The sequence below is a fragment of the Choloepus didactylus genome, chromosome 5 (assembly GCF_015220235.1).
Source record: "Choloepus didactylus isolate mChoDid1 chromosome 5, mChoDid1.pri, whole genome shotgun sequence".
Classification (NCBI taxonomy): domain Eukaryota; kingdom Metazoa; phylum Chordata; class Mammalia; order Pilosa; family Megalonychidae; genus Choloepus; species Choloepus didactylus.
In genome coordinates this window covers 36,103,904-36,124,948 of record NC_051311.1, presented here as the reverse complement: position 1 = coordinate 36,124,948, position 21,045 = coordinate 36,103,904, and the positions used below count along the sequence as shown (strand labels likewise).

The 21,045-nt window shown below is 39.3% G+C and overlaps 1 protein-coding gene across 1 annotated transcript in view; it reads right to left on the bottom strand.

Annotated features, from left to right (window-relative positions):
• Positions 1 to 432: 432 nt before the first annotated feature.
• XRCC2 (X-ray repair cross complementing 2) overlaps positions 433 to 21,045 on the bottom strand; it is a 75,401-nt gene continuing 54,788 nt past the window's right edge. Inside the window, exon 3 of the mRNA XM_037835763.1 lies at positions 433 to 1,401. Coding sequence (XP_037691691.1) covers positions 680 to 1,401 — 722 coding nt within the window. The 3' untranslated portion in view covers positions 433 to 679. The remainder of the gene's footprint in view (positions 1,402 to 21,045) is intronic.

Here is a 21,045-nt window from a genome sequence, read left to right as displayed (position 1 = left end):
ATATAGTTTTAGCATTTATCTATCACTTAATGAGGAGATGAAATTTTCAAAAGAAACTTCACAGAATTCCTTGAATGGGTATCTTATTTCCCTGTGTTTTAAAAATTATACTGAAACCCAACCATAATGCACCTCCAACTTGGAATTCGATATAATTCAGATCAAAATGCTGACATTCCATAACCATAGTTTCCATAACCTCGTCAACCACACAAAAGGATATTAATTTTTGATGTGAAAGGTAAATGATTAGTTGTTGATTTCATCCCAAATACAGAAATAGCTGTTATAATGTTTACGTATGTAAACATTATCTGAAGTCACGGTTCCCTAAAAGAATTACATAAGAGATTACAAATGCATTTGAATTTTTCTAAACAAATGAGTATTTACCTGAATTCCAAAAATGTGACACAAGTTATAAAAGTCCATTTTATTTAGGCTGAAATGTGTATATAATTTATTTAGTTTTTTAAAAAGTTTAATACAAAGTTTAATTACTAATATCACTTTGATTAACCTTCAGTGATCTACAAACAGAATACTCTGAAATTTTTCTGTACTAACGTACTAGTTTAATTCCCCTAGAGTTTAAAATTTTAGACTCAAACCACTTAGCCTATGAAAGACTTTTTAAAAATTGCATGATATCCTGCAAAAGACTATTTTATGATACATATCAACAAAACTCAACCCCACTTTCTCTAATAATAAAAAAATGTTTTTTCGTATTGTTACTTTTTAAATGACGTGAAACTAAAGAAAACTGGTTGCTACTTTTAGAACCATCCAGTTTGGAAAAAAAAAATCTATGCTTTACTATTTGTTGCCATGCCTTACAGAGATAGGGTCTATAGTCTACATCTGTATCACACTGATGTTTAAAGGCAAAGGAAGGTCCTTCTGCTGGGTTTGAGGTTTTTTGCATTATAGTTTGTGTTGTTACAAAAAGAACCAAGCGAAACTCATTTACTAGTTTCTCCAAGAACAGAGAACATTTCTTCAGAATAGACTCCTGTAAGTTAACACTTTCTCCTCCATTCACCCGGTCTATCCAGTAAAAAGCCGACAGGCTATCCAAAATCAAAAGGCAGAGAGAGGGGTGACTGCAAAACATAGTTTCTAGTGAGTAGAGTGTGAGAAGTAACTGAGTGCTACTACTGCAGTATACCAAAAAAAATCTTCCAAGGCAATATTTTATTATCTCTTCAGAGCTTTGAGAGAGTCTATGCTCAAGAACTGTAACAAGCCGGAGCATATCAAAGTGGTAGTCTGTATCAATAAATAAGACTTCTACTTCCAGTCCACCTTCTGATTTTGGAAGTATACATCGTGCTGTTAAATGATAAAGCATTTCTGTTTTTCCTGTTCCTTCTGGACCATGAAATTCAAGAATATCACCTGTGTAAAATTTAAGAATGTCAATCAAAATGCAGCAGCATAATAACAGTAGACTACAAAATAAGAACTCTGCAAAAATGTTTAAAAAGACATTTACTGGAATGTGAAAGAAAATCTAAATCCATTTGCCAAGTTGGTCTGTATGAACAAATACAAATAAATAGGAAATCAAAATAAATAATTAAATTTCACATTTGAGAAAAAAGGCAGCAATCAATTAGCATCAAGAAAATTTGAAAAACACAATGACAAGGTTAAAGGTGACTTATGGGAATCTCCTGGGGATGAATCCATGATGCATTCACACTTAAAATGATGATATTAGAGTGCTAAGAATAAGTGCCACAGATCTATGTACTATGGAACACACCTTTTCTGGTAACTGATTACCCAGTATCCATTTTCCCCATCTTCTTTAAGTAAAATAAATCCAACTTTGTTTGGGAAGGTAATGTGCTCAGCTTAAAAACTGTTTTTCTTACCTCCCTTGCAAAGAGTGATCACCAGGTATCATACAGGCATACCTCGTTTTATTGTGCTTTGCTTTATTACACTTCACAGATATTCTATTTTTTTTCTTACAAATTGAAGGTTTGTGGCAACCTTGTGTCAAGCAAGTCTATCAGCACCATTTTTCCAAAAGCATGTGCTCACTTTGGTCTGTCACACTTTGGTAATTCTTGCAATATTTCAAAATTTTTCATTATTATTATTATTTTTTCTTTTTTTCATTTTTATTGAGATTGTTCAGATACCATACAATTATCTAAAGTGTACAATCACTTGCCCCTGGGTACCCTCATACAGCTGTGCATCCATCACACTTAATTTTCGTTCAATTTTTAGAAACTTTTCATTACTCCAGATAAGAAATAAAGTGAAAGATGAAAAAAGAAAAAAAGAAAAGGAAACTCTAAATCTCCCCTATCCCTAAACAACCCCCCTCAATTGTTGACTCCTAGTACTGATATAGTACGTTTGTTACTGTTTATGAAAAAATGTTGAACTACTACTAACTGTAGTATATAGTTTGTAATAGGTATATAGTTCTTCCCTATATGCCCCTCTATTATTAACTTCTAATTGCATTGTCATACATTTGTTCTGGTTCATGAAGTGATTTCTAGTATTTGTACAGTTGATCATGGACATTGCCCACCATAGGATTCAGTTTTATACATTCCCATCTTTTGACCTCCAACTTTCCTTCTGGTGACATATATGACTCTGAGCTTCCCCTTTCCACCTCATTCACACACCATTCAGCGCTGTTAGTTATTCTCACATCTTGCTACCAACACCCCTGTTCATTTCCAAACATTTAAGTTCATCCTAATTGAACATTCTGCTCATACTAAGCAAGAGCATCTACATTTCTTCCACAAGGCAGGAGGGAGAGTCAAAGAGGGTAGAGAGGCAAAAGAAAGAGGAAACAAAAAAATGACAGCTAGGAAGCAGCAAAAGGAAAAATAACCTTAAACCAAAGTAGAATAAAGAATCAGACAATACCACCAATGTCAAGTGTCTAACATGCCTCCCCTATCCCCCCCTCTTATCTGCATTCACCTTGGTATATCACCTTTGTTACATTAAAGGAAGCATAATACAATGATTCTATTAGTTAGTCTCTAGTTTATGCTGATTGCATCCCTCCCCCAATGCCTCCCCATTTTTAACACCTTGCAAGGTTGACATTGGCTTGTTCTCCCTTGTAAAAGAACATATTTGTACATTTTATCACAATTGTTGAATACTCTAGATTTCACCAAGTTACACAGTCCCAGACATTATCTTTCCTCCTTTCTTGTGGTGTCTCACATGCTCCCCACCTTCCTCTCTCAACCGTATTCATAGTTACCTTTGTTCAGTGTACTTACATTGTTGTGCTACCATCTCCCAAAACTGTGTTCCAAACCACACACTCCTGTCTTCTATCACCCTGTAATGCTCCCTTTAGTATTTCCTGTAGGGCAGGTGTCTTGTTCACATAGTCTCTCATAGTCTGTTTGTCAGAAAATATTTTGAGCCCTCCCTCATATTTGAAGGACAGCTTTGCTGGATACAGGATTCTTGGTTGGTGGTTTTTCTCTTTCAGTATCTTAAATATATCACACCACTTCCTTCTTGCCTCCATGGTTTCTGCTGAGAGATCCACACATAGTCTTATTAAGCTGCCTTTGTATGTAATGGATTGCTTTTCTCTTGCTGCTTTCAGGATTCTCTCTTTGTCTTTGACATTTGATAATCTGATTATTAAGTGTCTTGGTGTAGGCCTATTCAGATCTCTTCTGTTTGGAGTACGCTGCGCTTCTTGGATCTGTAATTTTATGTCTTTCATAAGAGATGGGAAATTTTCATTAATTATTTCCTCTATTATTGCTTCTGCCCCTTTTCCCTTCTCTTCTCCTTCTGGGACACCAATGATACGTACATTATTGTACTTTGTTTCATCTTTGAGCTCCCGGAGACGTTGCTCATATTTTTTCATTCTTTTCTCCATCTGCTCCTTTGCGTGTAGGCTTTCAGGTGTTTTGTTCTCCAGTTCCTGAGTGTTTTCTTCTACCTCTTGAGATCTGCTGTTGTATGTTTCAATTGTGTCTTTCATCTCTTGTGTTGTGCCTGTCATTTCCACAGATTCTACTAGTACGTTTTTTGAACTTTTGATTTCTGCCGTATACATGTCCAGTGCTTCCTTTACAGCCTCTATCTCTTTTGCAATATCTTCTCTAAACTTTTTGAATTGATTTAGCATTAGTTGTTTAAATTCCTGTATCTCAGCTGAAGTATACGTTTGTTCCTTTGACTGGGCCATAACTTTGTTTTTCTTAGTGTAGGTTGTAATTTTCTGTTGTCTAGGCATGGTTTCCTTGGTTATCCAAATCAGGTTTTCCCAGACCAGAACAGGCTCAGGTCCCAGAGGGAAGAAATATTCAGTATCTGGTTTCCCTGAGGATGTGTCTTAGAAAATTTCTCCACCCTTTGATGCCTCGGGTCACTGTGCTTTTCTGCCCAGCAGGTGATGCCTGTTAGCCTATAATTCTTGACTGGTGTGAGGAGGTATGGCCGTGTTCCCCCAGGCTCTGGGGTCTGGTTCTGAATGGAAAGGGCCCCACCCCTTTCCTCCTAGAGAAGACAGACCCCTCAGGTGGAGGTCATTAGCATTTCAATGGTCTCGCTCTCTGCTTGTGGTGTCTCCACCCTTACCAGAGTCACAGCCCTGGAAACTGAAAATGACTGGGGCTTTCTCCACTGAGCCAAAGAAGAAACAGATAGTCCCTTTCAGACCGAGTCCAAGGCGACCCTCTGGCTCTCCCAGGTCAGTCGTCACCCAAAGCCTCTGTGTGTTTTTTGGGGCTGCGTACCTGTAGTGAGCAGTTCACACTCGCTACTTAAAACCCCAGTTGGAGCTCAGCTGAGCTATATTCGCTTGCTGGAAAGCTTCTCTGTGGCACCACGAGGCTTTGCAGCTCGGGCTATGGGGGAGGGGGTCTCCTGACCTGGTTCCGCAGGTTTTACTTACAGATTTTATGCTGTGTTCTTGGGCATTCCTCCCAATTCAGGTTGGTGTATGATGAATGGATGGTCTCGTTTGTCCCCCCGCAGTTATTCTGGGTTATTTACTAGTTGTTTCTGGTTTTTTGTAGTTGTTCCAGGGGGACTACTTAGCTTCCACTCCTCTCTATGCCGCCATCTTGCCCGAGTCCCCCATTATTATTTTATCTGTTATGGTGATCTGTGATCAGCGAACTTTGATGTTCTATTGTAATTGTTTTGGGGTGCCACAAACTGTGCCCAATAAGACAGCAAACTTAATCAATAAATGTTGGATGCTCTGATTGCTCCACCAACCAGCCATTCCCAGTCTCTCTTCCTCTCCTTAGGTCTCCTTATTCTCTGAGACACATTGATATTAAGGCCAATTAAGAACCCTACAATGGCATCTAAGTGTTCAAGTGAAAGGAAGAGACCCATGACTCTCACTTTAAATCAAAAGCTAGAAATGATTAAGTTTAGTGAGATAGGCATGACAAAAGACAAGACAGGTCAAAAGCTAGGCCTCTTGCACCCAAGAGTTTGCCACATTGTGAATGCAAAGGAAAAGTTCTGGAAGGAAACTAAAAGTGCTACTCCACTGAACACACAAATGGTAAGAAACGAAACAGCTTATTGCTGATATGGAGAAAGTTTTAGTGGTCTGGATAGAAGATTAAACCAGCCACAACCTTCCCTTAAGCCAAAGCCTAATCCAGAGCAAGGCCCTCACTCTCTTCAATTCCATGATGGCTGAGAGAGGTGAGGAAGCTGCAGAAAAAAAAAAATTGAAGCTAGCAAAGACTGATTCATGAGGTTTAAACAAAGAAGTGGCTTCTCCATAACATAAAGGTGCAAGGTGAAACAGCAAGTGCTAATGTACAAACTGCAGCAAGTTATCCAGGAGATATAGCAAAGATAATGGAGAAGGTGGCTTCATGAAACAACAAATTTTCAGTGTAGACAAAATAGCCTTCTATTGGAGGAAGATGCCATTTAGGACTTCACAGCTAGAGTGGAGAAGTCAATATCTGCCTTCAAAGCTTCAAAGGACAAGCTGACTCTCTTGTTATAGACTAATGCAGCCGGTAACTTGAAGTTGAAGCCAATAATCATTTACCATTCTGAAAATCCTAAAGCTCTTAAGAATTATATTAAATCTTCTCTTCTTTGCCTATGCTATATGAATAGAACAAAGCCTGGATAGGAGCACATCTGTTTAAAACACAGTTTCCTGAATATTTTGAGCCACTATTGAGATTTACTGCTCAGAAAAAAAGATTACTTTCAAAATATGACTGCTCACTGACAATGCACTTGGTCACCCAATGCACCTGACAATTCACCTGGTCACCCAAGAGCTCTGATGGAGATGTACAATGAGATGAATGCAGAATCCATTCTGCAGCCCATGGATCAGGGAGTCATTTTGACTTTAAAGCCTTATTATTTAAGAAATATATTTTGAGTGGCTATAGCTGCCATAAACAGTGATTCTTCTGAAGGATCTGAGCAAAGTCAAGTGAAAACCTTCTGGAAAGGATTTGCCACTCTAAATGCCACAAAGAACTATTGTGATTAATGGGAGGAAGTGAAAAATACCAACATTAACAGGTGCTTGGAAGAAGTTGATTCTAACCCTCATGGATAACTGAGGGAGTCAAGACTTCAGTGGAGGAAGAAACTGCAGATGTTGTGGAAATAACAAGAGAAGTAGAATTAGAAGTGGAGCCTGAAGATGTGATGGAATTGCTGCAATCAATTCTTGAAAAAACTTGAATGGACAAAACTTGAATGGATGAGGAGTTGTCTCTAATGAATGGGCAAAGAAAGTGGTTTCTTCAGATGGAATCTACTTCTGGTGAAGATGCGGTGAACACTGTTAAAATGACAAATGATTTAGAATATTACTTAAACTTAGTTGATAAAGCAGAGGACTAAAGAACGTTCTACTGTGGCTAAAAGGCTATCAAACAGCATCACATGCTTCAGAGAAATCTTTCATGAAAGGAAGAGTCAATTGAAGTGGCAAACTTCATTGTCTTATTTATAAAAATTGCCACAGCTACCCCAACTTTAAGCAATCACCACCCTGATTAGCAGACAAAAGCCTCCACCAGCAAACGATTATGACTCACTGAAGATGAGTTTAAAAATGGTTAGTATTTTTTAACCACTAAAATTTTTTTAAATTAAGGTGCATACATTTTTTAAGACATAATGCCATTGCACGCTTAATAGACAACAGTATGGAATAAGCATAATTTTTATATGCACTGGGAAACCAAAAAATTCTTGTGACCCGTTTTATCTGGAACCAAACCCACAATATCTCCACGGTATGCCTGTACTTCTAGCCAATAAGAAGGAAATTGAGGTCTGCTGTGGATTTCTAAATGTTATTTTCCTGATATAGGTGTCACTCCTGTCGTCCTGCTGCTCCCTTCTTTGGAGTTGAGGCAGCCATCTTGAAACAATGACATGGAAGGCATATGTTAAGGATAGTGGAGCAGGAAGATAGTAGGTGCCCAGAACAAGGATAAGAATGAGAAGCCTGCACCAGCCATGCACAGCCTGCCTCCAAACTACTTGTTATGTGAGGAAAATAAGCCTCTATCTGGTTAAGCCACTAGGTTGGACTTCTCTTACATGCAGTTAAAAGCAATCCATAATTCAGTGTTTTCTCAATGTTATTGGCATTATAAGTAGAACAATTCTTGATTGTGCAGTTTCACTATGATAGGATGCTATAATAGGCCCTAAATGCCAATAACATCCCTCAGCCATTCTGTCAACTAAAAACAGATATACAATCTGCCCTCAGTTATACTTTGCTATATGAATATATCATGAAACTGTGTCGAAGTGGAATGACACCTGAAATATACATTATTTTCCTAGCATTATAAATCAAGGTCAGCTACTCTGAATGTTAAAGACTCCAAATGTTTTTCTATATAGGTGTCAATTAACTCTCTTTCATTGAAGTCTGCACAAGTCAAATAAAACACCTGGAGAAATTTTCTTGCTTCCTGAGGTCTTCAAAACCCACTCTAAATAGTGGCCTTCTAATCCTTGCTAGCTTGTTCGCTTTTATTAATGGCAGAACCACCTGATTAGAAACACTGTGTGAAAAATGCAGATTCTTAGTCCCCAAATTGTAGTCCACCTGAGAATTCAGTTACTTTATTTCCTATTATTACTTAAAAAAAAAAATCACTGTATCTTTGGACAATTACATATTATATATAAGAAATCTAGCAAGTTGCCACCATACCATATTATAAGGTAGTATAAAGCTTCAGCCAATTTCAACTATAATTTACATGCAATTTACAATTCTAAATATTCATTATATTAAAAAGATTCCAGCCTCAAGGAATAAAACCATTTTCATATTAACAACTGTTCATGGATACTATTAAAAACTAATATGACTAAAACTATATTCCACCAGGTGTTCAGTTTACCCTATCCTATTAATTATTGAGGATTTAAGCTGAAACCAATCCCTGACCAAAAAAAAAAAATGGAGGGGGGGGCTTTTACTTTCTATATGTTATAGAAAGAGAAGAAACTATATGTGCTAAATGAAGAAACTTGAGCATAAAACCAATATTAACGGTAGTGAGGGAATGTTGAAAACATACTTTCACAAGATTAATCTGGTTGTTTGTAGGACACAACTGTTTAGAAACAAGAGATTAGGAAACCCAAGGACAGACTGCACTAAATCCTCACTCTTCCTTCCCCAGTAGCCAAACTAGGTGATAGCAACTAACCTTTCTAGAATACTTTATAACTGAAAAAGTGTTTCTTCATACCTCATTTGATCTTAGTAAGACCACCATCCCCATCATCACATTTATCACAATATATAATAATTGACTATTCACTGGATTATGTTCCCTGGTACTTTAGGGTTCTGACTCAAAAATTCTACTCCCAGCACAAAAGACAGTATCTTTTGAATGCACTTCATCAGATTACTTTCTTTTTAAGAAACTCTTAAAAGCCATCTTAAGAATAGGAATGTGAGTCCTGACTTGGTAAGGGTTGAAGGCACAAAATACAAGTTTGAAATGTGGCACTTTGAAAGAAAACAGAGTATTATATGTAGTAGCGTAGTGGCTTTGGTTAGCCAGAGTTCTGTAGATCTGAGCCCTGGACCAAGGCTTGCAACAAGGGAAGAAAACAGGAGCCAAAACAAGAACAAAAGAAACTGCCCAAATACTGGCCTCTGCTCCTCCCCCAGAGACCAAGTATCATTGACACTTGGCTTTTGTCAACTCTTCAGTCCCTTACTCTGCCTAAAATAATTACCGGATTCAAAGGGTAAGGATAAACCTAACGTAAGTGATTTTAAAGTTCTTTTCAGGGATAGGCTTGAAAACACTTGTATGCATAAATATGTGAAGTCACGAAATTTGAGGGAGTATCCTAACAAGAATTTAGCTTTCAAAAATGGTGTATTAAGATATATCTGTAGGTATCACAAAATAAAAATGTCCTGGAGAACCTAAGATGGCAGCTAGGTGAGATGGAAAAAAAACACCTCCGTGAAAAATACTAGATAAAAACCAGAAAATGACCCAGAATACCACTTCCAGCTATGCACCAGCTGGACAAGGTCTGCTAAAAGCATAGGGAGCGTGCACTTGGTGAAACTGGGAGTCTGCATTCTGAAACAAGTGAGTAAGCTGGCTGAAAGTCCTGTGGCTGTGCTGTGGTGTGGGGAAACTGCGGGTTGGCGTTTGGAGATGGACTAGTTCTTTTTTAAAAAACAAAACAAAACCTGGGAGCAGCTGGAGATACAGCAGTGAGAACCGCGCAGTGAAACACTGCAGGAGCAGGCTGTAGCCAATGCCTCAGTGTCTAGCTTGGAGGATAGCCCTCCCCACACCTGCTGCTGATTGTCCTGGGGCCAGAGGGACAGAGGGGAGATCCAAAAGGAGAAAGAAACCGCACCCCTTGCAGCCGGCTTCCCAGCGTGCTGCCAACACTCCTGTCCGGGGCTGTACCCACAGCCCAGAGCTGTGCCAGGAAACCCAGTCTGACGGGGAGTGTATCCCACGGCACCGTGCACACACCACAATATCGGCCGTGGACAGTGGACTCAGGTGCAACCACAGCTAGTTGTCCTGGAGCTGGGAAGGCGGACCTGTGCGAAAAGGGGGGGGGTTGAGATGCCCCATTCAGCCATTTTTGCATCAGGCTGGGAGTGCGCCTGCACAGCCTGGCAGCCCGGGGCTTCCCTTGAGGGAAGGCGTGCACTTGTGACATAGCACAGCCTTCCCTCAGCAGAGGTCCTGGAAGATCACAGCTATCAAGCAAAGCAAATGCCCAAAGGCCGAAAACAAAAGAAAATCTTAAAGCATTTGCTAAAACAAGACGATATGAAGAACCCAATCCCAAACACCCAAATCAAACGATGGGAGGAGACACAGTACTTGGCGCAATTAATCAAAGGACTACAGTCAAAGAATGAGAGCATGGCACAGGATATAAAGGACATGAAGAACATGGCACAGGATATAAAGAACATAAAGAAGACCCTAGAAGAGCACAGAAGAAATTGCAAGAGTAAATAAAAAAAGAGAAGATCTTATGGAAATAAAAGAAACTGTTAACCAAATTAAAAAGATTCTGGATACTCATAGTACAAGACTAGAGGAAGATGAACAATGAATCAGTGACCTCAAGAACCACAGAACGGAAAATGAAAGAACAAAAGAAAGAATGGAGAAAAAAATCGAAAAAATCTGTCCTAGTTAGCTAATGCTGCAGAATGCAAAACACCAGAGATGGATAGGCTTTTATAAAACGGGGGTTTATTTCACTACACAATTACAGTCTTAAGGCCACAAAGCATCCAAGGTAACACATCAGCAATCGGGTACCCTCACTGGAGGATGGCCAATGGCCTCCGGAAAACCTCTGTTAGCTAGGAAGGCAGCTGGCGTCTGCTCCAAAGCTCCGGCCTCAAAACGGCTTTCTCCCAGGAAGTTCCTCTCTAGCAAGCTTGCTTCTCTTCAAAACATCACTCCCAGCTGCACTCTCCTTCTTCCCCCCAAGTCAGCTCATTTATATAGCTCCACTGATCAAGGCCCACCCCGAAGGGGTGGGGCCACGCCTCCATGGGAACATCTCATCAAAATTATCTCCCACAGCTGGGTGGGGCACACTCCAAGCAAATCTAACCAACACCAAAACTTCTGCCCCACACAAGACTACAAAGATAATGGCATTTGGGGGACACAATACACTCAAACTGGCACAAAATCAAAATGGATCTCAGGAATACGATAGATAAAATAAAACATCCAAATTTAAGACTCATTGGTGTCCCAAAAGGGGAAGAGAAGGGCAAAGGTCTAGAAAGAGTATTCAGGGAGGCGGGGCAAGATGGCAGACTGGTGAGCTGTAAGTTTTAGTTACTCCTCCAGGAAAGTAGGTAGAAAGCCAGGAACTGCGTGGACTGGACACCACAGAGCAATCTGTCTTTGGGCATACTTCATACAACACTCATGAAAACGTGGAACTGCTGAGATCAGCGAAATCTGTCAGTTTTTGCGGCCAGGGGACCAACGCCCCTCCCTGCCAGGCTCAGTCCCGTGGGAGGAGGGGCTGCCAGATCCAGGAAGGAGAAGGGAGAACTGCAGTGGCAGCCCTTATCGGAAACTCATTTTACTGATCCATACTCCAACCATAGATAGACTGAGACCAGACACCAGAGAATCTGAGAGCTGCCAGCCCAGCAGAGAGGAGACAGGCATAGAAAAAAAAAAAAACAACACGAAAAACTCCAAAATAAAAGCAGAGGATTTTTGGAGTTCTGGTGAACACAGAAAGGGGAAGGGCGGAGCTCAGGCCTTGAGGCGCATATGCAAATCCCGAAGAAAAGCTGATCTCTCTGCCCTGTGGACCTTTCCTTAATGGCCCTGGTTGCTTTGTCTATTAGCATTTCAATAACCCATTAGATCTCTGAGGAGGGCCCTTTTTTTTTTTTTTTTTTTTTAATCCTTTTTTCTTTTTCTAAAACAATTACTCTAAGAAGCCCAATACAGAAAGCTTCAAAGAATTGCAATTTGGGCAGGTCAAGTCAAGAGCAGAACTAAGAGAGCTCTGAGACAAAACGCAATAATCCAGTGGCTGAGAAAATTCACTAAACACCACAACTTCCCAAGAAAAGGGGGGTGTCCGCTCACAGCCACCATCCTGGTGGACAGGAAACACTCCTGCCCATCGCCAGCCCCATAGCCCAGAGCTGCCCCAGACAACCCAGTGTGACGGAAGTGCTTCAAATAACAGGCACACACCACAAAACTGGGCGTGGACATTAGCCTTCCCTGCAACCTCAGCTGATTGTCCCAGAGTTGGGAAGGTGGAGCAGTGTGAATTAACAAAGCCCCATTCAGCCATCATTTCAGCAGACTGGGAGCCTCCCTACACAGCCCAGCAGCCCAGAACTGCCCTGGGGGGACGGCACTCACCTGTGACATAGCACAGTCATCCCTCAACAGAGGACCCGGGGTGCACGGCCTGGAAGAGGGGCCCACTTGCAAGTCTCAGGAGCCATACGCCAATACCAAGGACTTGTGGGTCAGTGGCAGAGACTAACTGTGGCAGGACTGGACTGAAGGATTAGACTATTGCAGCAGCTTTAAAACTCTAGGATCATCAGGGAGATTTGATTGTTAGGGCCACCCCCCCTCCCCGACTGCCCAGAAACACGCCCCACATACAGAGCAGGCAACACCAACTACACACGCAAGCTTGGTACACCAATTGGGCCCCACAAGACTCACTCCCCCACTCACCAAAAAGGCTAAGCAGGGGAGAACTGGCTCATGGAGAACAGGTGGCTCGTGGACGCCACCTGCTGGTTAGTTAGAGAAAGTGTACTCCACGAAGCAGTAGATCTGATAAATTAGAGATAAGGACTTCAATAGGTCTACAAACCCTAAAAGAACCCTATCAAGTTCAGCAAATGCCACGAGGCCAAAAACAACAGAAAAATATAAAGCATATGAAAAAACCAGACGATATGGATAACCCAAGCCCAAGCACCCAAATCAAAAGACCAGAACAGACACAGCACCTAGAGCAGCTACTCAAAGAACTAAAGATGAACAATGAGACCATAGTACGGGATATGAAGGAAATCAAGAAGACTCTAGAAGAGCATAAAGAAGACATTGCAAGACTAAATAAAAAAATGGATGATCTTATGGAAATTAAAGAAACTGTTGACCAAATTAAAAAGATTCTGGACACTCATAGTACAAGACTAGAGGAAGTTGAACAACGAACCAGTGACCTGGAAGATGACAGAATAGAAAATGAAAGCATAAAAGAAAGAACGGGGAAAAAAATTGAAAAAATCGAAACAGACCTCAGGGATATGATAGATAACATGAAACGTCCAAATATAAGACTCATTGGTGTCCCAGAAGGGGAAGAAAAGGGTAAAGGTCTAGGAAGAGTATTCAAAGAAATTGTTCGGGAAAACTTCCCAAATCTTCTAAACAACATAAATACACAAATCATAAATGCTCAGCGAACTCCAAATAGAAAAAATCCAAATAAACCCACTCCGAGACATATACTGATCACACTGTCAAACACAGAAGAGAAGGAGCAAGTTCTGAAAGCAGCAAGAGAAAAGCAATTCACCACATACAAAGGAAACAGCATAAGACTAAGTAGTGACTACTCAGCAGCCACCATGGAGGCGAGAAGGCAGTGGCACGATATATTTAAAATTCTGAGTGAGAAAAATTTCCAGCCAAGAATACTTTATTCAGCAAAGCTCTCCTTCAAATTTGAGGGAGAGCTTAAATTTTTCACAGACAAACAAATGCTGAGAGAATTTGCTAACAAGAGACCTGCCCTACTGGAGATACTAAAGGGAGCCCTACAGACAGAGAAACAAAGACAGGACAGAGAGACTTGGAGAAAGGTTCAGTACTAAAGAGATTCGGTATGGGTACAATAAAGGATATTAATAGAGAGAGGGAAAAATATGGCAAACATAAACCAAAGGATAAGATGGCCGATTCAAGAAATGCCTTCACGGTTATAACGTTGAATGTAAATGGATTAAACTCCCCAATTAAAAGATATAGATTGGCAGAATGGATCAAAAAAAATGAACCATCAATATGTTGCATACAAGAGACTCATCTTAGACACAGGGACACAAAGAAACTGAAAGTGAAAGGATGGAAAAAAATATTTCATGCAAGCTACAGCCAAAAGAAAGCAGGTGTAGCAATATTAATCTCAGATAAAATAGACTTCAAATGCAGGGATGTTTTGAGAGACAAAGAAGGCCACTACATACTAATAAAAGGGGCAATTCAGCAAGAAGAAATAACAATCGTAAATGTCTATGCACCCAGTCAAGGTGCCACAAAATACATGAGAGAAACACTGGCAAAACTAAAGGAAGCAATTGATGTTTCCACAATAATTGTGGGAGACTTCAACACATCACTCTCTCCTATAGATAGATCAACCAGACAGAAGACCAATAAGGAAATTGAAAACCTAAGCAATCTGATAAATGAATTAGATTTAACAGACATATACAGGACATTACATCCCAAATCACCAGGATACACATACTTTTCTAGTGCTCACGGAACTTTCTCCAGAATAGATCATATGCGGGGACATAAAACAAGCCTCAATAAATTTAAAAAGATTGAAATTATTCAAAGCACATTCTCTGACCACAATGGAATACAATTAGAAGTCAATAACCATCAGAGACTTAGAAAATTCACAAATACCTGGAGGTTAAACAACACACTCCTAAACAATCAGTGGGTTAAAGAAGAAATAGCAAGAGAAATTGCTAAATATATAGAGACGAATGAAAATGAGAACACAACATACCAAAACCTATGGGATGCAGCAAAAGCAGTGCTAAGGGGGAAATTTATAGCACTAAACGCATATATTAAAAAGGAAGAAAGAGCCAAAATCAAAGAACTAATGGATCAACTGAAGAAGCTAGAAAATGAACAGCAAACCAATCCTAAACCAAGTAGAAGAAAAGAAATAACAAGGATTAAAGCAGAAATAAATGACATAGAGAACAAAAAAACAATAGAGAGGATAAATATCACCAAAAGTTGGTTCTTTGAGAAGATCAACAAGATTGACAAGCCCCTAGCTAGACCGACAAAATCAAAAAGAGAGAAGACCCATATAAACAAAATAATGAATGAAAAAGGTGACATAACTGCAGATCCTGAAGAAATTAAAAAAATTATAAGAGGATATTATGAACAACTATATGGCAACAAACTGGACAATGTAGAAGAAATGGACAATTTCCTGGAAACATATGAACAACCTAGACTGACCAGAGAAGAAATAGAAGACCTCAACCAACCCATCACAAGCAAAGAGATCCAATCAGTCATCAAAAATCTTCCCACAAATAAATGCCCAGGGCCAGATGGCTTCACAGGGGAATTCTACCAAACTTTCCAGAAAGAACTGAACACCAATCTTACTCAAACTCTTTCAAAACATCAAAGAAAATGGAACACTACCTAACTCATTTTATGAAGCTAACATCAATCTAATACCAAAACCAGGCAAAGATGCTACAAAAAAGGAAAACTACCGGCCAATCTCCCTAATGAATATAGATGCAAAAATCCTCAACAAAATACTTGCAAATCGAATCCAAAGACACATACACCATGACCAAGTGGGGTTCATTCCAGGCATGCAAGGATGGTTCAACATAAGAAAAACAATAAATGTATTACAACACATTAAAAACTCGAAAGGGAAAAATCAATTGATCATCTCAATAGATGCTGAAAAAGCATTTGACAAAATCCAACATCCCTTTTTGATAAAAACACTTCAAAAGGTAGGAATTGAAAGAAACTTCCTCAACATGATAAAGAGCATATATGAAAAACCCACACCCAGCATAATACTCAATGGTGAGAGACTGAAAGCCTTCCCTCTAAGATCAGGAACAAGACAAGGATGCCCGCTGTCACCACTGTTATTCAACATTGTGCTGGAAGTGCTAGCCAGGGCAATCCGGCAAGACAAAGAAATAAAAGGCATCCAAATTGGAAAAGAAGAAGTAAAACTGTCATTGTTTGCAGATGATATGATCTTATATCTAGAAAACCCTGAGAAATCGACGATACAGCTACTAGAGCTAATAAACAAATTTAGCAAAGTAGCGGGATACAAGATTAATGCACATAAGTCAGTAATGTTTCTATATGCTAGAAATGAACAAACTGAAGAGACACTCAAGAAAAAGATATCATTTTCAATAGCAACTAAAAAAATCAAGTACCTAAGAATAAACTTAACCAAAGATGTAAAAGACCTATACAAAGAAAACTACATAACTCTACTAAAAGAAATAGAAGGGGACCTTAAAAGATGGAAAAATATTCCATGTTCATGGATAGGAAGGCTAAATGTCATTAAGATGTCAATTCTACCCAAACTCATCTACAGATTCAATGCAATCCCAATCAAAATTCCAACAACCTACTTTGCAGACTTGGAAAAGCTAGTTATCAAATTTATTTGGAAAGGGAAGATGCCTCGAATTGCTAAAGATACTCTAAAAAAGAAAAACGAAGTGGGAGAACTTACACTCCCTGACTTTGAAGCTTATTATAAAGCCACAGTTGCCAAAACAGCATGGTACTGGCACAAAGATAGACATATAGATCAATGGAATCGAATTGAGAATTCAGAGATAGACCCTCAGATCTATGGCCGACTGATCTTTGATAAGGCCCCCAAAGTCACTGAACTGAGCCATAATGGTCTTTTCAACAAATGGGGCTGGGAGAGTTGGATATCCATATCCAAAAGAATGAAAGAGGACCCCTACCTCAGCCCCTACACAGGACCCCTACCTCACCCCCTACACAAAAATTAACTCAAAATGGACCAAAGATCTCTATATAAAAGAAAGTACCATAAAACTCCTAGAAGATAATGTAGGAAAACATCTTGAAGACCTTGTATTAGGCGGCCACTTCCTAGACTTTACACCCAAAGCACAAGCAACAAAAGAGAAAATAGATAAATGGGAACTCCTCAAGCTTAGAAGTTTCTGCACCTCAAAGGAATTTCTCAAAAAGGTAAAGAGGCAGCCAACTCAATGGGAAAAAAATTTTGGAAACCATGTATCTGACAAAAGACTGATATCTTGCATATACAAAGAAATCCTACAACTCAATGACAATAGTACAGACAGCCCAATTATAAAATGGGCAAAAGATATGAAAAGACAGTTCTCTGAAGAGGAAATACAAATGGCCAAGAAACACATGAAAAAATGTTCAGCTTCACTAGCTATTAGAGAGATGCAAATTAAGACCACAATGAGATACCATCTAACACCGGTTAGAATGGCTGCCATTAAACAAACAGGAAACTACAGATGCTGGAGGGGATGTGGAGAAATTGGAACTCTTATTCATTGTTGGTGGGACTGTATAATGGTTCAGCCACTCTGGAAGTCAGTCCGGCAGTTCCTTAGAAAACTAGATATAGAGCTACCACTCGGTCCAGGGATTGCACTTCTCGGTATATACCCGGAAGATCGGAAAGCAGTGACACGAACAGATAGCTGCACGCCAATGTTCATAGCAGCATTATTCACAATTGCCAAGAGATGGAAACAACCCAACTGTCCTTCAACAGATGAGTGGATAAATAAAATGTGGTATATACACACGATGGAATACTACGCGGCAGTAAGAAGGAATGATCTCGTGAAACATATGACAACATAGATGAACCTTGAAGATATAATGCTGAGCGAAATAAACCAGGCAGAAAAAGAGAAATATTATATGCTACCACTAATGTGAACTTTGAAAAATGTAAAACAAATGGTTTATAATGTAGAATGTAGGGGAACTAGCAGTAGAGAGCAATTAAGGAAGGGGGAACAATAATCCAAGAAGAACAGATAAGCTATTTAACGTTCTGGGGATGCCCAGAGATAACTATGGTCTGTTAATTTCTGATGGATATAGTAGGAACAAGTTCACAGAAATGTTGCTATATTATGTAACTTTCTTGGAGTAAAGTAGGAACATGTTGGAAGTTAAGCAGTTATCTTAGGTTAGTTGTCTTTTTCTTACTCCGTTGTTATGGTCTCTTTGAAATGTTCTTTTATTGTATGTTTGTTTTCATTTTAACTTTTTTTTTCATACAGTTGATTTAAAAAAGAAGGGAAAGTTAAAAAAAAAAAAAAAGAAAAACAAGGAAAAAAAAAAGATGTAGTGCCCCCTTGAGGAGTCTGTGGAGAATGCAGGGGTATTCGCCTACCCCACCTCCATGGTTGCTAACATGACCACAGACATAGGGGTCTGGTGGTTTGATGGGTTGAGCCCTCTACCATAAGTTTTACCCTTGGGAAGACGGTTGCTGCAAAGGAGAGGCTAGGCCTCCCTATATTTGTGCCTAAGAGTCTCCTCCTGAATGCCTCTTTGTTGCTCGCATGTGGCCCTCTCTCTCTGGCTGAGCCAACTTGAAGGGTGAAATCACTGCCCTCCCCCCTATGTGGGATCACACACCCAGGGGAGTGAATCTCCCTGGCAACGTGGAATATGACTCCCAGGGAGGAATGTAGACCCGGCATCGTGGGACGGAGAACATCTTCTTGACCCAAAGGGGGATGTGAAAGGAGATGAAATAAGCTTCAGTGGCAGAGAGATTCCAAGACGAGCCGAGAGGTCACTCTGGTGGGCACTCTTATGCACACTTTAGACAACCCTTTTTAGGTTCTAAAGAATTGGGGTAGCTGGTGGTGGATGCCTGAAACTATCAAACTACAACCCAGAACCCATGAATCTCGAAGACAGTTGTATAAGAATGTAGCTTATGAGGGGTGACAATGGGATTGGGAAGGCCATAAGGACCACACTCCACTTTGTCTAGTTTATGGATGGATGAGTAGAAAAATAGGGGAAGGAAACAAACAGACAAAGGTACGCAGTGTTCTTTTTTACTTCAATTGCTCTTTTTCACTCTAATTATTATTCTTGTTATTTTTGTGTGTGTGCTAATGAAGGTGTCAGGGATTGATTTAGGTGATGAAATGTACAACTATGTAATGGTAGTGTAAACAATCGAAAGTACGATTTGTTTTGTATGACTGCGTGGTATGTGAATATATCTCAATAAAATGATGATTAAAAAAAAAAAAAAAAAGAAAGAGTATTCAAAGAAATTGTTGGGGAAAACTTCCCAAACCTTCTACACAATATAAATACACAAAGCATAAATGCCCAGCGAACTCCAAATAGAATAAATCCAAATAAACCCACTCCGAGACATATTCTGATCAGACTGTCAAATACTGAAGAGAAGGAGCAAGTTCTGAAAGCAGCAAGAGAAAAGCAATTCACCACATACAAAGGAAACAACATAAGACTAAGTAGTGACTACTCAGAGGCCACCATGGAGGTGAAAAGGCAGTGGCACGACATATTTAAAATTCTGAGAGAGAAAAATTTCCAACCAAGACTACTTTATCCAGCAAAACTCTCCTTCAAATTTGAGGGAGAGCTTAAATTCTTCACAAACAAATGCTGAGAGTTTGCCAATAAAAGATCTGCCCTACTTCAGATACTAAAGGGTGCCCTACAGACAGAGAAACAAAGAAAGGAGAGAAAGATATACAGAATTTTAACAGACATATATAGAACCTTACATCCCAAATCATCAGGACACATTTTTCTCTAGTGATCACGGATCTTTCTCCAGAATAGACCATATGCTGGGACATAAAACAAGCCTCAATAAATTAAAAAAAAAAAAAATTGCATATATTCAAAGTATATTCTCTGACCACAATGGAATACAAATAGAAGTCAATAATTTTTGATTTGTAACTCCACTATTTACTTCCTACAGGATATAAAATATGTAAACTCTAATGACAAATCAGTGGTTTTGGACTCAACATAAAATATGTAATTTTTGACAAGAACTATATAAAGGTCGGGGAATGGAGGAGTATAAGAACATAGTTTACGGGTCCTATTGAAGTTAAGTTGGTATCAAACAAAACCAAGATTGTTATGGATTTAAGAGGTTAAATTTAAGACCCACAGTAAACACAAAGAAATTATCAGAGAATATGACCATAGAGATGAAAAGTAGAGTACGGGTTATGAGAAGTGGGGGAAGGGGCAATGGGGAGTTAAGAAATGAGCGTGGGGTTGCTGTCTGAGGTGAAGGGAAATTTCTAGTAAAGGATGGTGACAAGGTGACAGCATTACAACATTCTAAATGTGATTAATCCCACTAATGGAATGCTAGGGAGGGGGTGGAATGGGAAGATTTAGGCTGTATGTATGCTTCCACAATTGAAAAAAAAAAAAAAAAAAGACAGTCTAAATAGATGACAATTGAATGCCAAGGATGATCCTGGATGGGATCTGAGGATGGAGGACAGGAGACTCAAAGAGACACAGTTGGGACATAAGGAAAAAAAAAAAAAAAGGAAATATAGAATGTAAGCTTTGTTATTAATGTTGAATTTCTTGAACTTCTTAGCTGCACTTAATGGGACTGCATAAAAGAATGTTCTTGTTCATGGGAATTATATATGTGAATTATAGTGTTTGTTCAAGGATATGTGCAGCTTGCTCTCATATGTTCAGAAGACAGAGCAATAGATGATGGATGATAGATAAGGAGGGAGGGAGGGAAGGAAAGAAATGTTGGTGTGACAGGATGTTAAAGTTGATGGATCGGGGTATCGGGGGAGGGGGGTCAAGGTATGCTGTGTATGGGGTTTGTATTGTTTTTGCAACTGTTCCTGTAACTTTGAATTTATTTCAAAATAAAGTTAAAAAAAATGTCCTACAGCAGCTAGGATTTAAGATTCAAAACAGTAATAAGAGGCCAGATAGCAATCTGAGAGTAAACTTACACAGAAACAATAGTTTAAAATGAGAGTACAGAAAACTCTTCTTAGAGAAGTGGGTATAGACTTAAATTTAAGAATAAATGGTCAAACTTAACTCTTGACATATATCCACAGAAGACAGATAAAACAGAAATTTAATAGAAAAATCAAGGAGA